Source organism: Xyrauchen texanus, chromosome 20, assembly GCF_025860055.1.
Source record: "Xyrauchen texanus isolate HMW12.3.18 chromosome 20, RBS_HiC_50CHRs, whole genome shotgun sequence".
Taxonomy (NCBI): domain Eukaryota; kingdom Metazoa; phylum Chordata; class Actinopteri; order Cypriniformes; family Catostomidae; genus Xyrauchen; species Xyrauchen texanus.
In genome coordinates, this window is record NC_068295.1 from 24578872 (window position 1) to 24599757 (window position 20886).

Here is a 20886-nt window from a genome sequence, read left to right on the forward strand (position 1 = left end):
CTGTTCTCTGCTCGGGAGAATGAAGATGGCTCTCCAGCATCAGCTGATCCGCACTTCCGCTCGACATTAAAGCCAGACAAACACCAGTCTTTTCAAAGGACTTCTTAATGCACACTAAATCATGTATTAATTTGTTCATATTTAAGTAGTTCTGTAATTTACTTATACATTTGTAATGTAATATGGGCTTTTGGACCTTCATCAACAAACGAATGCATGATTTGTTGTGCAACAGATTGCCGTGGGTAGCCTGGATAGAGCTTCTTTGAGCAATTCAAACCAGAGTTTCTGTAAGTTTCATGTTTTTATTTAATATGTTCCAATGTAGCTAATTTCACCAATGCAGACATGGATTTTGAACATACAAGCACAATGTTGGAAATTATTAACATCATGATGCTTTAACATTACGCTATACATTGCTAGTTAATTTGTACATCCTCATCATCATTCCTAGAAGACGAAAATAAGAGGCATAGAAGGACAGACATTCAAATCAGTTTACCTTACGGTTTCCATTACATGTTGGAGCCAATTTGACATTCCTGAGTATGCAGTTCTGATTAAATTGTTTATCTATGCAAAAAAAAATAAAAAATCTATTTTTAAGATTTACACATTTCAGTTGTATGACAAATTTCCATAAAATTAAATCGATATTTGTTTTAAATGGTGTACCTATTACGAATTAAAGATAAATGGGAAATATTTAATTAAAATTAATGAGGAGTATGAACGTTTAAGACCTATTAAAGCTGAATGGTTACATTTTAAACAGTAGTTTGGTAAATGGCAAATCAAGTACATTTGCTTTGGCATAACATAAACTAATTTATACATAGCAGAGTTAAAGGGATAGTTCACCCAAAAATGAAAGTGCTCTCATCATTTACTCACCCTCATGCCATCCCAGATGTGTATGAATTTCTTTCTTCTGCTGAACACAAAGATTTTTAGAATATCTCACCTCTATAAGTCCTTTCAATGCAAGTTAATTGTGGCCAAAACTTTAAAGCTCCAAAAGTCACATAAAGGCAGCATAAAATTCATCCATAAAACTCCAGTGGTTTAATCTATGTCTTCAGAAGAGATATGATACAGTATGTGTGGGTGAGAAACAAAGCAATGTTTAAGTATTTTTTTTACTATAAAGTCTCCTCCCTGCCCAGTATGTGGCAATATCCATGAAAAATGCGAATCGAAAAAAACAAAAGAAGAAATTGAAAGTGGAGACTGATAGTAAATAATTACTTAAATATTGATCTGTTTATCAACCACACCTATCATATGACTTCTGAAGACATGGATTTTACCACTGGAGACATATGAATTGCTTGAATGCTGGATATAACTTTACACAGAAAAGAGAGGTCATTCACTTGCATTGTATGGACCTACAGAGCTGAAATATTTGTGTTCTGCAGAATAAAGAACATCATACACATCTGGGATGGCATGAGGGTGAGTAAATCATGAAAGCATTTTCTTTATTTTTTTAGTGAAATATCCCTTATGTATTTGTATTATTTAAAGTGTATTTAAATAAATCTCATTTAACCATTTGACTTTTGCCAGGAATAATTGTTGAGTGAAAAATTGGTTAAATTTGGTTTACTGCATGGATTGCAAGGAACCATTCCAACATTTGTATAGCAACATGATTTTACATGCCATTTTTCCATAAAACTTTAATAATCACTAAGGTGATCTTGACTTTTTGTCTAATTTCAGCTATTTCAGATAGGAACAAAACAGTAGGCTAAAACAGCAGCACTGTTGTACTTTGCAGGAAGCAAATAACCATGTAAATGTAACAATATAATTCAAGCCACTTTTAGCACAATTGCCATGTAATACAATGACTGACAGAAATATCTTATCAGACTACACAGGTCACCATCTCTTATTTTTAGGCAGCATGTTTTGAAAATATCTTAAAGGAGTTTTCCAGGTTAAATATAAGTTAAGCTTAATCAACAGCATTGGTGGCATAATATTGATTATTATGGGGCCAATCCATAAACATTAAAATGCTATTTAAAAACTAAAGTCACAAAATTCAAAAATATGTGTGTTAAAATGATTTTAGTGTGACTTACTACTTTTATGTGTAAAGTTGTAGCAAATTTTACAACATCATTGCCATGACAATGTGATTTTAACAAACCCTAAAGCGACTGGAAAAATTACAATGTAAACAGCTTTATAGCTTAAATAAAACATGAGCTTTAACTGAAGAATTATTTCAAGTGCTTTTATAAAATTATAAACTTCACATTTCTGCCTTTGGCCCCATTCACTTCCATTGTAAATGCCTAGCTGTAACCTCCGTATTTTTCTTTTTTTTTTTTTTTTTTTAAAGAAAAGGAGAGATTAATCAAAATGTGTTTTTGTGGTAATCAATATTATGCTACAAATGCTATCGATTGAGTTAAACTTGTATTTGACCTGGAACATTCCTCTATGTCAGGTTTTTGCCCATTTTCCCAGATTTTGTTTTCTATTTGGTTGTAATTTTAAGTTCAGATCATGGTTGTGCAAGTCTTTTCCCCTGGATGTTAGTCTGTTGGGATTGCAATTTTCACTGTGTTGCGCATTCACCACATCCAAAGCTGGTTAACTGTCCAGTACTTCATACTAATCCAATGTCAATATCATCAGACCATGTCTTGTGTAGGGGCAAAAAATAATAGGAAAGAAATCTTTGCACTGTCATGTTTTTTTCAAAACTGCATTCCCTCCTAAAATATACACCTAGAAAAATGTATTGTTGTCGTACCCTCTATGACATACAGTACATTCAACAAGAGTACAAATGACCAACATACATTTACAGTGTGACACAAGTGGAATGTTCATGAATCCTTACATCTTATATGCATGTTCCTTACCTTAATGAACATACGTAGTTCCAGCACAGCAAATAATTAAGTCCAGTAAGTAAAATGTGCAAGTACATTATGAAAACTAATTTCAGAACCTGATCCGAAACAGCAGTCACAGAATTCCCACAGATGTTCCACTTCCACTGCATACAGATTAGTGCAAATTGACTTATTTACAAAAGCTTATCCATCAAATACCTTACAATCTCTGCTCACTTAAAGGGATAGTTCACCCAAAACATTTAAATTCTCTCATCATTTACTCACCTTCATGTCATCCCAGATATGTATGACTTTCTTCTGCTGAACACAAAAACGAAGAACATTATCTCAACTCTGTAGGTCTATACAATGCAAGCGAATGGTGGCTAGAACTATGAAAGTACAAAAAGCACATAAGGCAGCATAGAAGTAATCCATAAAACTCCAGTGGTTAAATCCATATCTTCAAAAGCTATATGATAGGTGTGGGCATGGCCACATGAAGGTGATGCGGGGCCCTGGGGTTTGACGCTCCGCTGGACCCTGCAAGACATCAGATGGCAGAACTTTTTTACTCTATGACCGTGTGCTACACAATCAGCTTTCACTGTTGTGCATCGTCTCTGTTTATATCACCATCTCCCGCTGAACGCGTTTACATGTGCATCCTCCCGTGTACTTCGATGGGAGTGAATAGGGCAGATGCCTTGCAACCATGAGGCCCATTGTTTAAGCCCATGTAAGCCCGTGCGGTAATTCTGCCATGGGAGCGGGTAAGAAACTGATCAATATTTAAGTCCTTTTTTAATATAAATCGCCACTTTCACTTTCTTCTTCTTTTGTTTTTGGTGATTCGCATTCTTCGTGCATATTGCCACCTGCTGTGCAGGGAGGAGAATTTATAGTAATAAAGGACTTAAATATTGATCTGTTTCTCACCCACACCTGTCATATAGCTTCTGAAGATATTAATTTAACCACTGGAGTCTTATGGATTACCTTTATGCTGCCATTATGTGCTTTTTGGACCTACAGAGCTCAAATATTCTTCTAAAAATTTTTGCTTGTGTTCAGCAGAAAAAAAGAAATGGATAGCATGAGTGAGAATACACGATGGGAGAATTTTCATTTTTTAGTGAACTATCCCTTTAAAGCTGCTGTCCATCAAAAAACATCTCACCCACTTCTGAGATCTGTGGCTTCACATTCCTGTGCATTTTCATGAATGTTTCTTCAAGTGTAGAAAAAATAATTGAATTGACATGGTGCAAGTAGTAAAATGTGCAACACATAAAACAAGATCAAACCAGCTTTTTAGCTATTGGCCAGCTGGCAAACCCTCAGAGGCATTACATTATGTATATACTGTACAGTACAATGCATTAAGTGGCTCTAATGTCAACATTGTAACATCACACTTTGGCAGAGCTGTCAGTGACCTTCTCAATCCACTTCAAGAACCTGCTGACACGTGTATATACACCAGGATAGGTGGGGTTACCACAACCATGACCCCAGGAGATGATTCCTGTGAGCATCCAGTGCCCAGCCTCACCCTGGCACACCAGTGGCCCCCCACTGTCACCCTGACAACTGTCCACACGGCGATGGTTTGATAAGCTGCCAGCACACAACATGCGGCTGGTGAAGCGACTGCCATAGCATTTTTTACATTTCCAGGAGGGCAGTATGGGAACCCAGGCTTGCAGCAGTGTTCGGGAGTACTCGGAGTCTAATGGACACAACAAGAGGTGTAATAATTACATTAAAATATTTATTTTTCTTTTAGCAAAATCTCTTAAAAGTCTTTGATATTCCATGATATACTGTATAATTAATTATCTAATATATTTCTACACAGAGGTGTAGACTAGGGCATATGCTGTATGGCCACCTATCTTAGGATTTTACGTATGCCCACCTAATATAAGTAATGATACGTATGGCCGCCAGAATAATGAGTAGGGTTTTGACCCAGAACTTTTTCAATCTAATAACGCAATGCCGCAGCATCGTAGAGTGAATTGTATACCCTGGGGGCCAAAAGATTGTAATAATATTCAGATTTTGCTCTTATGGAAAGAAATTGGTACTTTTATTGACCAAAATGGCATTCAACTGATCACAATGTATAGTCAGGACATTAATAATGTGAAAAATGACTTAAATTTTTTTTTTTTTTTTTTCAGAATTTCTTAAACTACTTCAAAGAGTTCTCATCCAAAAAATGCTCCACATGCAGCTTTGCAGGTCTTTGGCATTCCAACTGTCAGTTTGTCCAGATACTCAGGTGACATTTCACCCCACACTTCCTGTAGCACTTCCCATAGATGTGGCTGTCTTGTTGAGTACTTCTCACACACCTTACAGTCTAGCTGATCCCACAAAAGCTCAATGGGGATAAGATCCATAACACTCTTTTCCAATTATCTGTTGTCCAATGTCTGTGTTTCTTTGATTACTCTAACCATTTCTTTTGGTTTTTCTGTAAGTGGCTTTTTCTTTGCAATTCTACCCATAAGACCTGCACCCCTGAGTCTTCTCTTTACTCTTGTAAATGAAACTGGTGTTGAGCGGGCAGAATTCAATGAAGCTGTCAGCTGAGGACATGTGAGGTGTCTATTTCTCAAACTAGAGACTCTGATGTGCTTATCCTCTTGTTTAGTTGTACATTTGGCCTTCCACATCTCTTTTGTTCTTGTTAGAGTCAGTTGTCCTTTGAAGACTGTAGTGTACACCTTTGTATGAAATCTTCAATTTGTGTATAGCCTTCATTCCTCAAAACAATGATTGACTGACGAGTTTCTAGAGAAAGCCGTTTATTTTTGCAATTTTAGAACTAATATAGACCTTAAGACCTGCCAGTTTGTGTTGTTTGAAAAATGACAGATTGTCAGATAGTGATGGTGCAGTTTTTTACATCAGTAATGTCCTGACTATACTTTGTGATCAGTTGAATGCCACTTTGGTGAATTAAAGTAAAAATGTCCTTCCGAACCGCAAAATCTGTACATTATTCCAAACTTTTGGACGCCAGTGTATATACTGTAAATATACACTGCATGCCAATAATTAGGCAAATTTTCTTCCCCAGGATTCATTTTATTGTTGAACAAACTCAATGCTCTCAGTCAATCCAAAATGTTATTGAACCTCAAACCTGAATGTTTAACTAAGAAAATGCGAGTTTTGTCTTTCTCAGGGGAATATATATAAGTGTGCACAATTATTAACTCCATCCATCCATCCATCTTCAACCGCTTATCCTGTTTACAGGGTCGCGGTGGCCTGGAGCCTATCCCAGCTCACAATTATTAACTAAATTACAAAAATAATTTCTCCCAACTCAATTGTTTATTCTCAATTTTTAGAGTAGGTGCAACAAATAAGTAACATAAAATGTTTGGCCTTTCAAAAATATTCTCTGACCAATATAGCCACCCTTCATTTCAATAGCTGCCATGAGCCTTCCATCCATGGATTCTGTCAGTTTCTTGATCTGTTCACAATCACATTTTGCTGAAGCAGCAACCACAGCCTCCCAAATGCTGTTCAAAGAGGTGTATTGTCTTCCCTCACAGTAAATTTCACATTTGAGAAGGACCCACAAGTTCTCAGGTGAGGAAGGGGGCCAATTCATTATTTGGGAGTCTTTGAGGCCCTTTCTTTCTAGCCAAGCAGTGGAGTACTTGGATGCATGTGATAGGAGCATTGTCCTGCATAAAGGTCATGGCCTTCTTGAATGCTGAGGACTTTTTGTACCACTGCTTGAAGAAAGTACTTTCCAGAATCTGGCAGTAGGTTTGAGAGTTGAGTTTCAGTCCATCTTCAACTCGAAAAGGTCCAACTGCCTCATCTTTAATTATAGCAGCCCATACCAGTACCCCTCCTCCACCTTGCTGGCACCTGACTCTAAGTGGTGCCCTGTGTCCATTAGTGATCCAGCCACGGGGAAATCCATCTGGTCCATCATGAGTCACTCTCATTTCATCTGTTCATAAAACCTTTGAAAAATCTGTCTTCATGTATTTCTTTGCCCAATCTTGACGCTTCAAAAGTTGTTTTTCAGCCTTCTTGACATTGGTCATGTCTATGAGCACTTGGCACCTTGTACTTCTGGACACTCCAGGTAGGTTACAGTTCTGGAATATGGTAGCATTGGAGGATTATGGGTTCCTGGTAGCTTCACGTTAAATTCTTCTCAAGTCTTTTGTAGTTAATTTGCACCTTTTCTTCTCCATGCGTTTTTTGCGCCCCAGTTGACAATTCAAAACAATGTTTGATTGTCCGGTGGTCACACCTCAATAGTGGAGCTATTTCAAGAGTGTTGCATCCGTCTGAAACGCATTTGAAAATATTTGACATTTCTGTGTCAGTTAAATTTCTTTTTGGCCCAAAAGGTAATGAAGCTGCCTAATAATTATGCACACCTTGGTATAAGGTGTTAGGCATTTTTGCCACACCCTCTCTCCTTATATAAATACATACCACCTGAAAATGATTGAATCCAATAAGCATTCAAGTTTATATGGTTTGGAGTTGGAAAATGTGCATGGAAATAATGATAAGATCAGAATACTCACTTGCCTAATAATAATGGGCACACAGTGTGTAAGAGATTATCTCCAAATGCGCACAGAGCTGCGGGAGCAAACCGTTGGCACGGACAAACAGTCCGACTAAGCTGACCCACCAATCAGAACGTTCATTTCAGAATGGATTGGATATTTGCTAACCAATAATATTTTCATTTTCAGTAAGGGGCGGGACATTTACAGTGTCTGATGCACAAGCATCCCTGGAGTAACCATAATTTGCGCTGTAAATTTATTTCCCTGCTAAACGTAAATATATGTATATACATTTAAATGTAACTTATACAATTAAACTTTGTGCAAATGTGGCATTTTATTGCACCCCTACTAGTTTCTGATGCTCTTTTTTTTCCTTTACTGCTGTCAGTGGTGCCTTTTTCTCGTGATATCAAATCATTTCAATTTATAATTCTAAACAGGAAAACCATTTCCCTACACACAGAAAAGCACATTATAGTACACACATAAAACAAATAACCATTCATTCTTATGTAGCTATATATGTTAATTCTAGACAACGTGTTAACGTGAATATTACTCCACTCATATAAGCTACAATGCTTAACAGTTTATTGTGTATTATGAATTTGTTTATTAATTAGAGTACTAATAAAGTATTAATCATATTCATAGTAGCCTAATCAAAGGAACATTAATGAAACCCAATAATTTAAATATATATTTAACATCAAGTTACCATACCATGTTTCTTAGTAGTGTACAGTACACCATACCAGCAAGTAACTTACCCTGATAAACGTTTTGTAAGTTTATGTGTATACTATAATTACAACAGTCATTCATAATAGGTTTTTCATAAATTCACAGTATGCCCAACTTCAGACACTACGACCACTGCTATGACACTATATGCCCGTTCGCATCTGTTATTAACACCCATCTCAGATGATCCCATCACGAGTTGGTAGTGCTAAATATGGGTGTAAAAGAGGTCCACAACATTTGGTTAGAGGTAGTCAGAGACACTTGTGAAGTACCTGTAATTCCCCAGCCAGTGATAACGCATGCAGTGGGCCTCTTGCCCCTCTTGTTGCCCTGAGCTGGAAGGCAAACTGCATTAGTGTGTGGGTTAAAGGCCACACAGTTCCCATCAGTGCCCTTCAACTTCAGTAAGGCAATATCATACTCCCAGCCCTGGCTGAGGTACCTCTTGTGGATTACGATGCGTTCGGGAGAGAGAGTGCGCTCAAAGTCGTCCCTCTCCTCTGTGTGGTAGTCACCAAGCCGTACCACATAACGGGAGGGGTCTGTGCCAAACCTGAGAGAAAGAAAAGGGAGAAAAAATAAACAGGGAACAAGAAAACAGAAATGTACAAATGTATATTATATGTAACTAAATGGAAACTACAGCATGTTCACTGCAAATCTGACATGAATTGTCATTTGTTTGACATTCTCTATACAGCCACTAGATGGCAGAAGAGTCTCTCTCTCACCTCTTAAAGCAATGAGCAGCAGTTATAACCCAACAGGAATCGATGAGAGTTGCCCCACAAAGCGGATGGGTGCCTTTTGATTGAGACCTTAGCCATAGAGATACTTGCCACGGCCAATCCCCCCTACATGACAGTTCAGATTATGCATATGCATAAAATGATGTTATTGCCACAATGTACTCTTAACTCAAAACCTAATTTCCTATTTGCATCATCAAACACACAAGCATGTAAAAATAATAGGTCTTTCATAAATTCACAGTATGCCCAACTTCAGACACTACTACACCACTGCTTCAAATTAAAGAGTTCCACTTGCAATTTACGGCTCTTGACAAGTGTAATCGGCAGTTCCCATTCAAATAAATGTCCCACTTTAACATGGAAATCCAGATGTTATACTTTGAAACCGTTAAAATCGCTCTTAAAATTGTGACAAATTTATTGGAACAGACATCGATGAAAATCGAGTCAAACCTAGAAAAGGTTATGTGCCTAAGGTTCTAACCACACCCTTCAGAGCACAGGTGGTTCACCTTCAAGCCTTCTTCCCTCCTCCATTTCATTTGGATGAGGAACAATCCTTGCACTAGAGGCATGGCCTCCTCATGGGCATTGACGAATGGTGTGTCTTTTCAAGACATATGTTTTGCAGCAGGATGGTCTTCTCAAAACACATTCACAAGGTTTTACAACCTAGACGTAACATCTCTCTATCTTCACAAGTCCTCTCTGTTTAGAGCGCTTGCTATTTCGTTTGAATCACCATAGCCGATATTAGAATATTGGTGTTATTGTAAAGAGGTTTCAACTAGGTCCAGTGAATGACACTCCCCATATGTGTAAGCAAACACAATGTCTCATTCCCTTCGTCTCAGGGAACCAAGTTTACGTAACATTTTCATTGCAGTCAGAAGAAAAAAAATCAGAACACTCTCCGTAAAAAAAACTTCAGATTTTTGGAGGATGATTTGTCGGACTTGATATAAATAGCAGTATTAGCAGTCTGCACTAGACAAAATGCACCTTATTTTCATCCTAACTCCATATAAAGCCTATGAAAGCAAAATATTTCAGCTTTGGATGAACCAATGCATAGAAAATATAGGATTTCTAAGGAATATGCAAAAGTACACATTGGATTGCACTGTGTTTAGCAGCGTGATGTTTCACTATTAATCACTCAAATGTCAAAAATGGCATATCAGAGGAAACTCTAATCTTTTGACTCAAACAGGTTTCAGTGTAAAAATATAATTAGGTTTCTTACCAGATTTAGATTTGTTGGTGTTTTTCCCAAAGACAAACCAATGTTGTTTTGTCACATGACTCTGTACTTGAAAGTTAAAAAACTTACTTACATCACAGCATCTTCTGAACTGAAATCAGTCGTTTAAATTTAATTTAATTATGTGTTGCATATAGCGAATCCAAAATACAACATCCACGCATGTGTACATGGTGTCGCACGGGTTCTCAAGTAAAATGTATCTTATTTTAATAATGTCTTACTGCATAAGACAAAAATGCAGAATTAAAAATTGTTGTTTGCTGTCTATTTGATGTTCATTACCGTAGAGAATTGTCTCCTCCAATTATCCTTCTCTGCCGCCTTTGTGTGTTGAGTCTCAGACCACATTCCTGCTTGTATTTAATGGGCTCAGTAATGTAGTCACAGATGACCCCTGCATCTTCACTGTGTCTACAATCATGGGCGTCTAAGCCTAGAGCTGAACACTCCCCCAATGAAGCCTCTGTCCCAACACACTTCACATTATCCAGATGGATGGGCCCCTGACCCTCGCCAAAATAAGCCATGGAACGGGCCTTGGAGGAACCACTGATATTGAAAATGATGAGAGAAAGGAAAAAATTAGTTTTGTCTGAAGTTTTTCTGAACATTTTCTTCTTCATCTTGTATGATCACATTAAACATGCTTACATGAATCCCAGTTGTCTGCAGACTATGCCTGCATTGATGTCATCCCAACCATCGTCACACACACTTCCCCACTCGCCATTAATAAACACCTCCACACGGCCCTCCTTGCGGCTCTCGCCATTAACCAGCCTTACAAGTGGACCTGAAACACAGCATAGCTAGAAACAGTACAGTAAAGATAGTGAATATATGGATGAGAATTAAATTAGCAGATTTTTTTGTTTCAATTTATCACATATATTTAGCTTAACTGATCCTTCAGAATAGAGAAAATAAGAAATGCACATGCCATTTAGATTTGCTGCCATAAGGGGTGCCTAGATAGCTCAGTGAGTATTGGCGCTGACTACCACCCCTGGAGTCGTGAGTTCGAATCCAGGGTGTGATGAGTGACTCCAGCCAGGTTTCCTAAGAAACCAAATTGGCCCGGTTGCTAGGGAGGGTAGAGTCACATGGGGTAACCTCCTCGTGGTCGCGATTAGTGGTTCTTGCTTTCAATGGGGCACGTGGTAAGTTGTGTGTGGATTACAGAGTGTAGCATGAGCCTCCACATGTGGAGCCTCCGCGGTGTCATGTACAGCGAGCCACATGATAATATGCATGAATTGATGATCTCAGAAGCGGAGGCAACACTGTGCCACCACGAGGACCTACTAAGTAGTGGGAATTGGGCATTCCAAATTGGGCAAAAAAAAAATTATTGCTGCCATATAGAATGAAATCACTTCTTTCTGATGAGAGCAATAAATTACATAAACGGTGGATTCCATTAACCTTTACAAATCTCCTAACCAGGCGCCATTCAACAAGCTTTCAGCGATGAGTAATATTTCACACTGATAGCAAATATGCTGTTCCAGGCAACAAAATCTCAGTGAATTCAATCATATCTGATGTTTAATATACAGCAGTTTGGAGCTAGATTTTAGACGAGTACAATTTCACTATGGTCAAAGCTACCCAGTGTAACGAGACAAAAATAGCAGAATCCCTTAAAGAAATGTACAGGTAAAATTATGCCCAAAAAATAATAATAATAATTTATATTTTGCATGAAAGATGAAGGCTATTTTAACCCTTTAAGTTTTGAGGGTGTTTTTAAAGATTTCTTGTTACAGGAAAAAGTACATTCTGACACTCTCCACCAAAGAAACTACTGAAAAAATAAATAAAAAAATGCCAAAAATGTACTTTTATTCTTTTTTTTAATTTTTTTACATTGTATACCTCAGGGTGAAAATAAGGTGGCTAAGAAAATCTGCTTTTGTTTTATTGAGTTAATTTTGTGTTGATTCGACAAAGAAATATACAAAATAATTTATCCTAATGTCCAAAAACATCTCCAAGTATCCAAAAGCCTATCCAAACAAATAAATCATAATTACTGTACAAAAGAACACATTACAAATGCAAATACAAAAATGACTATAGGTTTGTATAGCATGCAGATGTGATTTTAGTAATGAGATTTAAAAGAATGAGTTTCAAAAAATTTAGTCATCATTGAGTCTGTGTCATGTACAAGGTGCAATCTCCTGGTGGCCATATGTAATTACAGTGATTGATCAAATGACTCTCTGCCCCAATATGGAGGACTCTGCCCCACTGGATAGAGCAATCTGAACCCAATCCGATTGGTTTAGCATTCCATGACGCTATAGCATTTAAGGTGATGTCATATAATCCTATATTAATTCTGAGTGCATCTAATTAACATTTTTGTAGCCAGATAGCAAGATGCCAGAAAGCCAGATGCTGTGTGCACTTTGTGCTTTGCGTGGGTTTTCTAATGAGCTATGCATTTGATTACTTTGTGTGGGTTCGTTTTAAAGATAATCACCTCCTCCAAGTAATGCTATGTGATATTTTATGTTCGGTTTATGTTTAGTGAAGTTATAAGCGAAAACGTGGCATATGAGCGTCACTTGTTCACATGAAACATGTATGTAAAAGACAAATACGTAGCTATTACTCGCTATATTTTTGTATGGAGTATGGAGGCATATTATATATATTTATTTATTTATTTATTTATTTATTTATTTATTTATTTATTTATTTATACATGTATTTATTTTTACTTTTCTGTGTGCTACATGGAAATGAGGGAGGCGGTCCTCGCATAGCTCCAGTGATGCATTGGTTGAGAGCTCAATAGTACTTATCGGAAGCAGATGGACATCCCACATTAGCACCCTCTGACTCGCACAGATTTTGAATATGCAGGGAAACGTTTTGCAGAGAGTTTAACAATCCAGGATGTGCTTCGACATTCATACCGGCATACAGCTCTCCTTAACCATCAATAAGCACCACTAATCTAAATGAAACATTTTTTTTTTTTTTTGCGTGGTTATCGACTTCATTCGCAAGTTGTGCAACTCTCTAGATATATGTGAAGCGTCAACTATATATATATATATATATATATATATATATATTTTTTTTTTTTTTTGCAGAACTTATACATACATACATAAAGGATCAGGGAAATGAACCATGGTTGTATCTTTTACAATGAACAATCATAACAACAGAAATCAATAGTATGGATTTGCGGACATCAAAATATGAAGTTATATACACAGAAAAAAGACAAGGACAAGGTTAAATCATATCATTTATGAAACTTGCTCATTTTGTGGATTTGTTGAAGAAACAGCTCCCCATTTATTTTGTGATTTTAGTATAACCAATACATCTTGGATTGACCTAAGCTCTTGTGTTTTTAGCCCCACAAATAGCTTTAGTTTACACGATATGGCTATGACCTAACTTAACATCAAAACAAGTCAAGAGTAATCGAGCACACGCTTCAGTCTACAATAAGCCAATGGTAAGAAGAACACGCCCACATCATTATCATACAAGAGACAGAAATGTAAGAATAAATACAAAAATAAATAAATGTGGGAATATTTAAATATAGAAATAATTACATGTGGGAATAAATAAATATAAAAATATATGAATGCATAAATAATAAAAAAAACAAATGAAAGAATAATAAAGATTTAAAGAATAAAAATAAAAAGAGAAAATAATAAATAAAGGAAAAAAAGTCATGCAAAAATAAATTCAGGAATAACTTTCATTAAAAACTAATTATATTTGTTTTATCAAGACATTTATTCCTTTATTTTTTTATTATTACATGTATTTATTTATGTATTTATTCATTATTTTTGCATGTTTTGTCCTCCATATTTGAGAGCTTTCCAACAACATATGACACATTGATTTTAGATGTTTTTACTGATTACAATAATATGTACAGTGCAAAATCAAAACAGAACACTTCTGATTTGTCTGCAAATTTCAAAGCACTTGTTCAGTTTTGGTCATAAAGCCTACATGCATTGTCAAATTGAGCTTCCAAGCTTTGAGATAGATAGATAGATAGATAGATAGATAGATAGATAGATAGATAGATAGATAGATAGATAGATAGATAGATAGATAGATAGATAGATAGATAGATAGATAGATAGATAGATAGATAGATAGATCGATCGATCGATCGATCGATCGATCTTTATGCAAAATATTATTTCTTATTTTTTTATTTTGAGGTAAAATAAAACCCAGAGATGTCTTGGAAAAAAAAGACATGGATTAACATGGAAGAGATTTATCACTTGTTGTTTTATTGCATCAAACTTTTTTCATAAAATGTTATTGCAACACAGTGTTACTCTTTATCTCAATAAAACGGATGAAAGTGTTTACATAGGTTTTACACACCTGTGACAGGAGGCACTTCAGGGATTTCATTGTTCTCACGTTCTCTCTCACAGCGTATTCCCACATCCTCACTGTGGGAGCAGTCATGCTTCCCCCACTCATCATGAGCACAGTCCAGCAGAGAGCTCTCTCCCCCTTCACATTTCACCTCATCCAGCAGGATCAGCCCTGTGCCTTGCCCGTACATCCCATCCGGAGCCAGCTCAGCACGCCCTCTTTTGGACAAATAATTGTATTTCAGCAATAAATTACAGAGTCTGAAATGCTCCACTTTTAAACTGAATGAAACAACACTAGTCAAGTTTTTTTATTTTATTTTATAAAGATAGTGAAAGAAAAAAAAGAGCAGACGGCCAAACATGGGTACTTTGAAGAAGCAAAAATATTAGATAGTGTTTAACAGGTTTTGCGTCACTGCATTTCATTTGTTATGCACTATGCTCTCATTTATGCTATTTTCATGACTTTACTATTATGCAAAAATTTGGAAATTGCTAATATTAAAATAATTTGTAGGTTTGTCCAACTTTTCACTAGTAGTGCATAAAAAATGCACTCTACCAAGCATAATAAACAACCTACCGGTAACCCAGCTGTCGACACACCACCTGGGCATGGCGTCCAGTCCAGTTGTCATCACACACTGTGCCCCATTGTCCAGCATGATATACCTCAAGGCGCCCTTCCCACGGGCTATCAGCTCCTACTAGACGCAACACTCCATCTACAGCAGCATTAGTACTGTTAAGTGATGTACTTATCTACACCAATATAACACTGATAACAGGGTAGGACTTTTGCTCCCTACAGTATTTTAATGTGTTATCATAAGGGTGTTGATGTTGTTGTCTGATATGGTTCTGGCATTGAGTCATCTTCACCTGTATATGGGTTGCATGAGACTCCGGCATCCTCCTTATGGTCACAGTTGTGCTGACCCCAAGGAGCATGAGGACATTCCTCAAGAGAGAGCTCATTTCCTGTGCAGTGCACCCCATACAGGAATATTGGCCCGGTGCCCTGCCCAAAGTGTGCCCATGTCCACGCCTTTGGCACACCACTGAAAACAAACATTGCACGTGATTCTTTCCAATATCAAAACCACAATGAAGATACATTTGTTTAGAATATATCTAGGAAGTAGGGAAATTAAAAATATTGGGATAGAACTGCCACTAAAGAGTAGAATACAACAAAACTAAGTTTGTTCCTTTACAGTGTAAGGTAACACAGCAGTTTATCTAAGTCTATGTGTATGTGTGTTTGTGTATGTATGAACGGCTGCTCTAATCACAGGAGAAAACAGAACTGAAGGCATTGTGTTAAAGGGACGATACAAGGTAAAATCAGTGATTCAGAGTGAATCCTGGCACTCCATTAATTATTCATACACTCCTTCCATTCATCTATATAAATAAAGTCCACTCACTGTGTGTGTGTGTGTGTGTGTGTGTGTGTGCAATACTGCCCTTTTAGCCCACATATTTGTGCATTATACCCTCAGTGACTCTGAGCTCTTGTAAATACCTGAAGAACTTGCAAAGGATCAATAGCCATAGATATCATTGTATTAAATGTAAAGATAACCCAAAAATATCCTAATGTTGCTCCAAACCCGTATGACTTCTTTCTTATGTGGAACACAAAGGAATACATTTAAAAAAAGTCTTAACAGAGTTTATTTGCCATATAATAAAAGTGAATAGTGACCCTGGTCTGTCAAGCTCAGAAAAGACAAAAAAAAAAAAAAAACATTAAACCACAGTAAACCTAATCGATATGACTATATATGGCACTATAAGTCTTCGAAAGAAATACGATTTTGTTGTGCCTTGAAGAGAAAGAAATTTAAGTTGTTATTCACTTTTGATTGCTTTTACTGTTATTTTATGGTGTGTGTGTGTGTGTGTGTGTGTGTGTGTTTGTCTTTTCGAGTTTGACAGACCAGAGTCACTATTCACTTTTATTATATAGCAAATAAAACTCGTAAAGCCTTTTTAAAAATGAAAGCTGAAGTATGTCTTTTCTGCGCCACTAGCGCCACCAAACAGAATTGCAAAAATAAACATTGTTTTCAAAAAAGCTTTCCGAAAACGCCCCATGGAAGAAAGAAAGTCATACTGGCTAGGAGCGACATTAGGGTAAATAATATCCACGTTTGAATTTTTAGATGAACTACTCCTTTAATGCTATAAGCAGATAATGCTTACCCCAATCCCAACTGTCTGCAGACCACTTCAGCATCAATATCATCCCATTCGTCATCACAGATAGTGCCCCACCTCCCATTCTGATACACCTCCACACGCCCCTCAAAATCCTCAAGTCCTCCCACAAGCCTTAGGGGGGCACCACTGCCTAAACAAAACACTTTAATCAATCAACAATCAATTCATAAACATTGAAGAGGAGAATGATAAATTAATTAACAAAATATGTCACCATAATCACAGCAGAAGCTATTTACATCAGTAGGGAATCCCTTTTAAGTCTTGCACATATGGAAGAAAGATTTGAAGGGTAATGTAGGTGTATGTGTGTGTTTCTGTGTGGCACAGGATGAGGAAATATATAAGGACCCTTGGCAAACCCTCAGAGCTCTCAGACTGCTTTCTCCTTCCTAATATTTTTGTGTGAATAACTCACAGCTCTCTCTAAATATACCTGACCCTGTTGCAAAAGTACCCCCACCCCCCAACACTCATACATACTGTACACATTGCAACAGGCACACTGTTGATGAATTCTGTCTTCATTTAGCTCCACAGAAGGCCTGTCCACTCTATAACGCTGTTGCAAAGATAGATATAGAAGTATGAAGTTTGAGCAGATACAGAAAGCTCAGCTGTTGGTTTACGAATTGCAATTCTGAAAAGTGAAATTGAGAACATGCAACAAAGATAACTTTTCATTTCTTCACGCAGCTTAATTCTCCCAACTTAAATATGCTTGTGTCAATATAAATACGTCAGTAAAAGTGTTCTCTGTCAAACACAATATCCTTTAGCCCTAATAATCTGCACACGTCAGCCACAATTACAATTAAAAAGCTAATTTTTTTAACTAAAATATTTAAGTGATACATTGTTTTATCAGAACAGTATCCATACTGTCAAATATAGTGAAGCATGTCCATAGTTATTATGATGAACTACACATGCGGTTACTCTGCTAGGACACCTAGGTGAAGTTGAGGGAAAATGACTTAATATATCAGCTAAAAATCCCCTTGAGACCAGCTGGCTAAAAACGATTACAGAGATAGCTTCTAACATTAACATTAGTTCTGAGAAAAGGTCTTGCACTGTTTGTTTGTAGATTGCACATGGTTTGATACACATTGATATACATAGTGTGTATATCCAAATACATTTTTGAGGCGACTACACATCATAAAGCATTAGAAATTAAATACAAATATATTCATGACAGAGTGGTTAAATTAACACACATGAATAATAATCACAATACAAAAAAAATCAAACATACCCTTAGGTACATCACAAACCACTCCAGCTTCATTGCCATGGTTACAGTCGCCGGAGACATATTTCCGACTCCGGCACTCCAGCAGAGAATTTTCATTGCCATGGCAGCCAAGACGTTCAAAGTGGAAGAGGCCAGAACCAGGTCCAAAGTAGGAGTGCCGAAGTGCAGTGCCAAATTCACTGTACAGTATTAGCAGGTAATAACATAATAGCAATAGTGTTAATCAGGTATGAGCCATTAGATGATAATGAATAGAGTTTGCAGCTCATACCCAAGCCTCAATTGTCCACAGATTACACTGGCATCTCGGTCAGTCAGGTGGGTGCCACATACTGCTCCCCATTGGCCATTCAGGTACACCTCGAGGCGGCCACTCTTATTGGACGAACCCCCCACCAACCGTACTGCACCTGGAAAGGTGAGTGTGGAATAGGTATAAAATCAACTATATTAATCAATAAGACTCCACTGGTGAAATCTATATCTTCAGAAGTGATATGATAAGTGTGGGTGAGAAACAGATCAAAATTTCAGTTGTTTTTAAAAAAATATATAAATCCTCCTCACTGACCAGTAGGTGGCGATATGCAGGAAGAATGTGAATCACCAAAAACAAAAGAAAAGGACATAAATATTGGTCTGTTTCTCACTCACACCTATCACAACGCTTCTAAAGATATGGATTAAACCACTGGATTCTTATTGATTACTTTTATGCTGCCTTAATGTGCTTTTGAAGCTTCAAAATGTTGGTACCCATTCACTTGCATACCAACAGAGTGAAGAAAGATGGTCATAGACATCTGGGATGGAATGAGGGTGAGTAAATACTGACAGATTAAAATATTTTGGGCAAACTATTCCTTTAAGTGAATGAATTGTATTCGTAAAATTCCAATGTTTCATTTAAGAACGATTCAGTGTTTTCTGATGAATGAGTTGAATCAATGTTTCAATGACTTAACTCATTACACACATTTGTTGCCATCTACTGGTGTAAAGATGTCATCTATCTAAATGGTTACTGTTACTCTATCAGCCAGAACGTTTATATGTGCAGTTATAATCACGCCACCGTGGGTTTTTTGTAGTCGAGCAACTGTTTTTATCTGTCCAACTATACATGATACAATGCTTAATCAAATATTTTCAAGCCTTTTGAAGACTTAAAAAGAAAAGTTGACGGTTACTTGTTTTTCATCTGTCCATTTAGGTAAGAATGTTGCTCATCACCTCATTACCATTTTACGGAGCATGCGCTAGCAATGCCGAGGCTGATTGTGGTTCGATTAACGTGTGCATTCAGGATGAAGACAAGCATTTTCTAGTTCTGTTAGTCTGAATTCGCCAAAATCAGACCGGTATGATTTCAGTCGGACTAAAAACACAAATTATTCATTCAGTCAAAATTAAATCAAACTTTTGATGTGCATGTAAACAACTGAGTGAAAGAATCTGAACTAATCTCTTCAGTGAAAGGATTCAGTGTCTCGCACTATAATTAAAAACATAGCAAATGAATATGTCACTGCCACATGTCATGCTCTCAGACATTTATATATATATATAGTACAGGATACATGCTCTAATCATTTGAGTTGGTAACCGTGTTAAATATTATTACATATGATGGCAGACAGCGATAACCACTGCTCACACAGATAAGGAAAACAGATTTCAACAACAGCTTGGTACACAACAGCAGACACAGAAATGCGATGACAGATCAGCACAAAGAGATACAGAGAGCGAACAGAAACTTTCCGAATAGATGCCAGGGAAACAGAGTAACAAAAGCACACACTCATATATGTGAAATGAATCTGATTGATGAAACATAGACAAGATAAATAGAGGCCAATAAAAAGAGAGGGCAGACAGAAACTTTGACTGCTTTTGGCTCACTGACAGACACATTGTTTCCTGTACAACAACACATACTAATCTATGACAGGTGTGACACCAATATTCACCAGGACAAATTAATGTAAACAAATAAACACAAATAGCACGGCCAATCCACTAACAAATTGCATAGGTCAAATGATGTTAGACAAGAGCCACCTGTAATGATAACGGCAGGAACACTTTTTGAAGCTGTTGGTTGGTTTGTCAATGGCTTTCATTCATCTCGGTCAAATGAAAACAGGGGGTTTTGGGAAACCTGTCATTATTTTTGCAATTATGTTTGGGGATGCTAAGGGCTCAGAAATTACACACTTAAGCTTTAAACTTAAAGTAAATCTTTTAAACTATATCTCAAAATGTGGAAAGCCACAAATGAGGACTCACCCTGGTGGCAGTCGCAGTAGGTCCACCCAATGGCTCCTGACCTCTGTCTGAAGAAGCACCAGGGATTAGACTCACGGTCAGGGTTTCTACAGTAGTTGTGGTTGCCCAGCCCACGGTTGGGATATTGCAGCATGTAGTCTGGAAAATCAGTCCATTTAAGACAGGAAGAGCCAGAGTCCGTCTGAGACACAGATCCATTGTAATAACCCAGTTCAGTGAAACCCTCAGAGCAGGACAGAGGGCCTATGGCACACACACACACACACACACACACACACACACACACACACACACACACAATTTATATGTTAAACTGAAGGGGCATAATAGAGACTTTTTAAACTGAGACAAATGAAAGTCAACTCAATACTTTGACATGAATACATTATACTAATTTGGCATGAATACTTTTAAAAGAATGGCCTTAAATGACAAGGTGGTCTTATTGGCTCTCTCCTCTTTAACTTACACTCTATTAGTCAAAACCCCTAGGGTCTCTC

At 37.1% G+C, this 20886-nt stretch overlaps 1 protein-coding gene across 3 annotated transcripts in view; it reads right to left on the reverse strand.

Moving 5' to 3' along the window:
* Positions 1-3879: 3879 nt before the first annotated feature.
* LOC127660382 (neurotrypsin-like) overlaps positions 3880-20886 on the reverse strand; it is a 28882-nt gene continuing 11875 nt past the window's right edge. For 2 of the 3 annotated variants that reach the window (XM_052150531.1, XM_052150532.1), the window contains exons 3-14: positions 20387-20629; positions 18366-18504; positions 18095-18273; positions 16816-16963; positions 15487-15665; positions 15188-15329; positions 14606-14820; positions 10862-11003; positions 10493-10759; positions 8920-9042; positions 8461-8741; positions 3880-4599 (exon numbers count right to left, since the gene is read on the reverse strand). In XM_052150531.1, the coding sequence (XP_052006491.1) occupies positions 4280-4599; positions 8461-8741; positions 8920-9042; positions 10493-10759; positions 10862-11003; positions 14606-14820; positions 15188-15329; positions 15487-15665; positions 16816-16963; positions 18095-18273; positions 18366-18504; positions 20387-20629 (2378 nt within the window). In that variant the 3' untranslated portion in view covers positions 3880-4279. The remainder of the gene's footprint in view (positions 4600-8460; positions 8742-8919; positions 9043-10492; positions 10760-10861; positions 11004-14605; positions 14821-15187; positions 15330-15486; positions 15666-16815; positions 16964-18094; positions 18274-18365; positions 18505-20386; positions 20630-20886) is intronic. The other variant, XM_052150533.1, reaches the window with a different exon arrangement.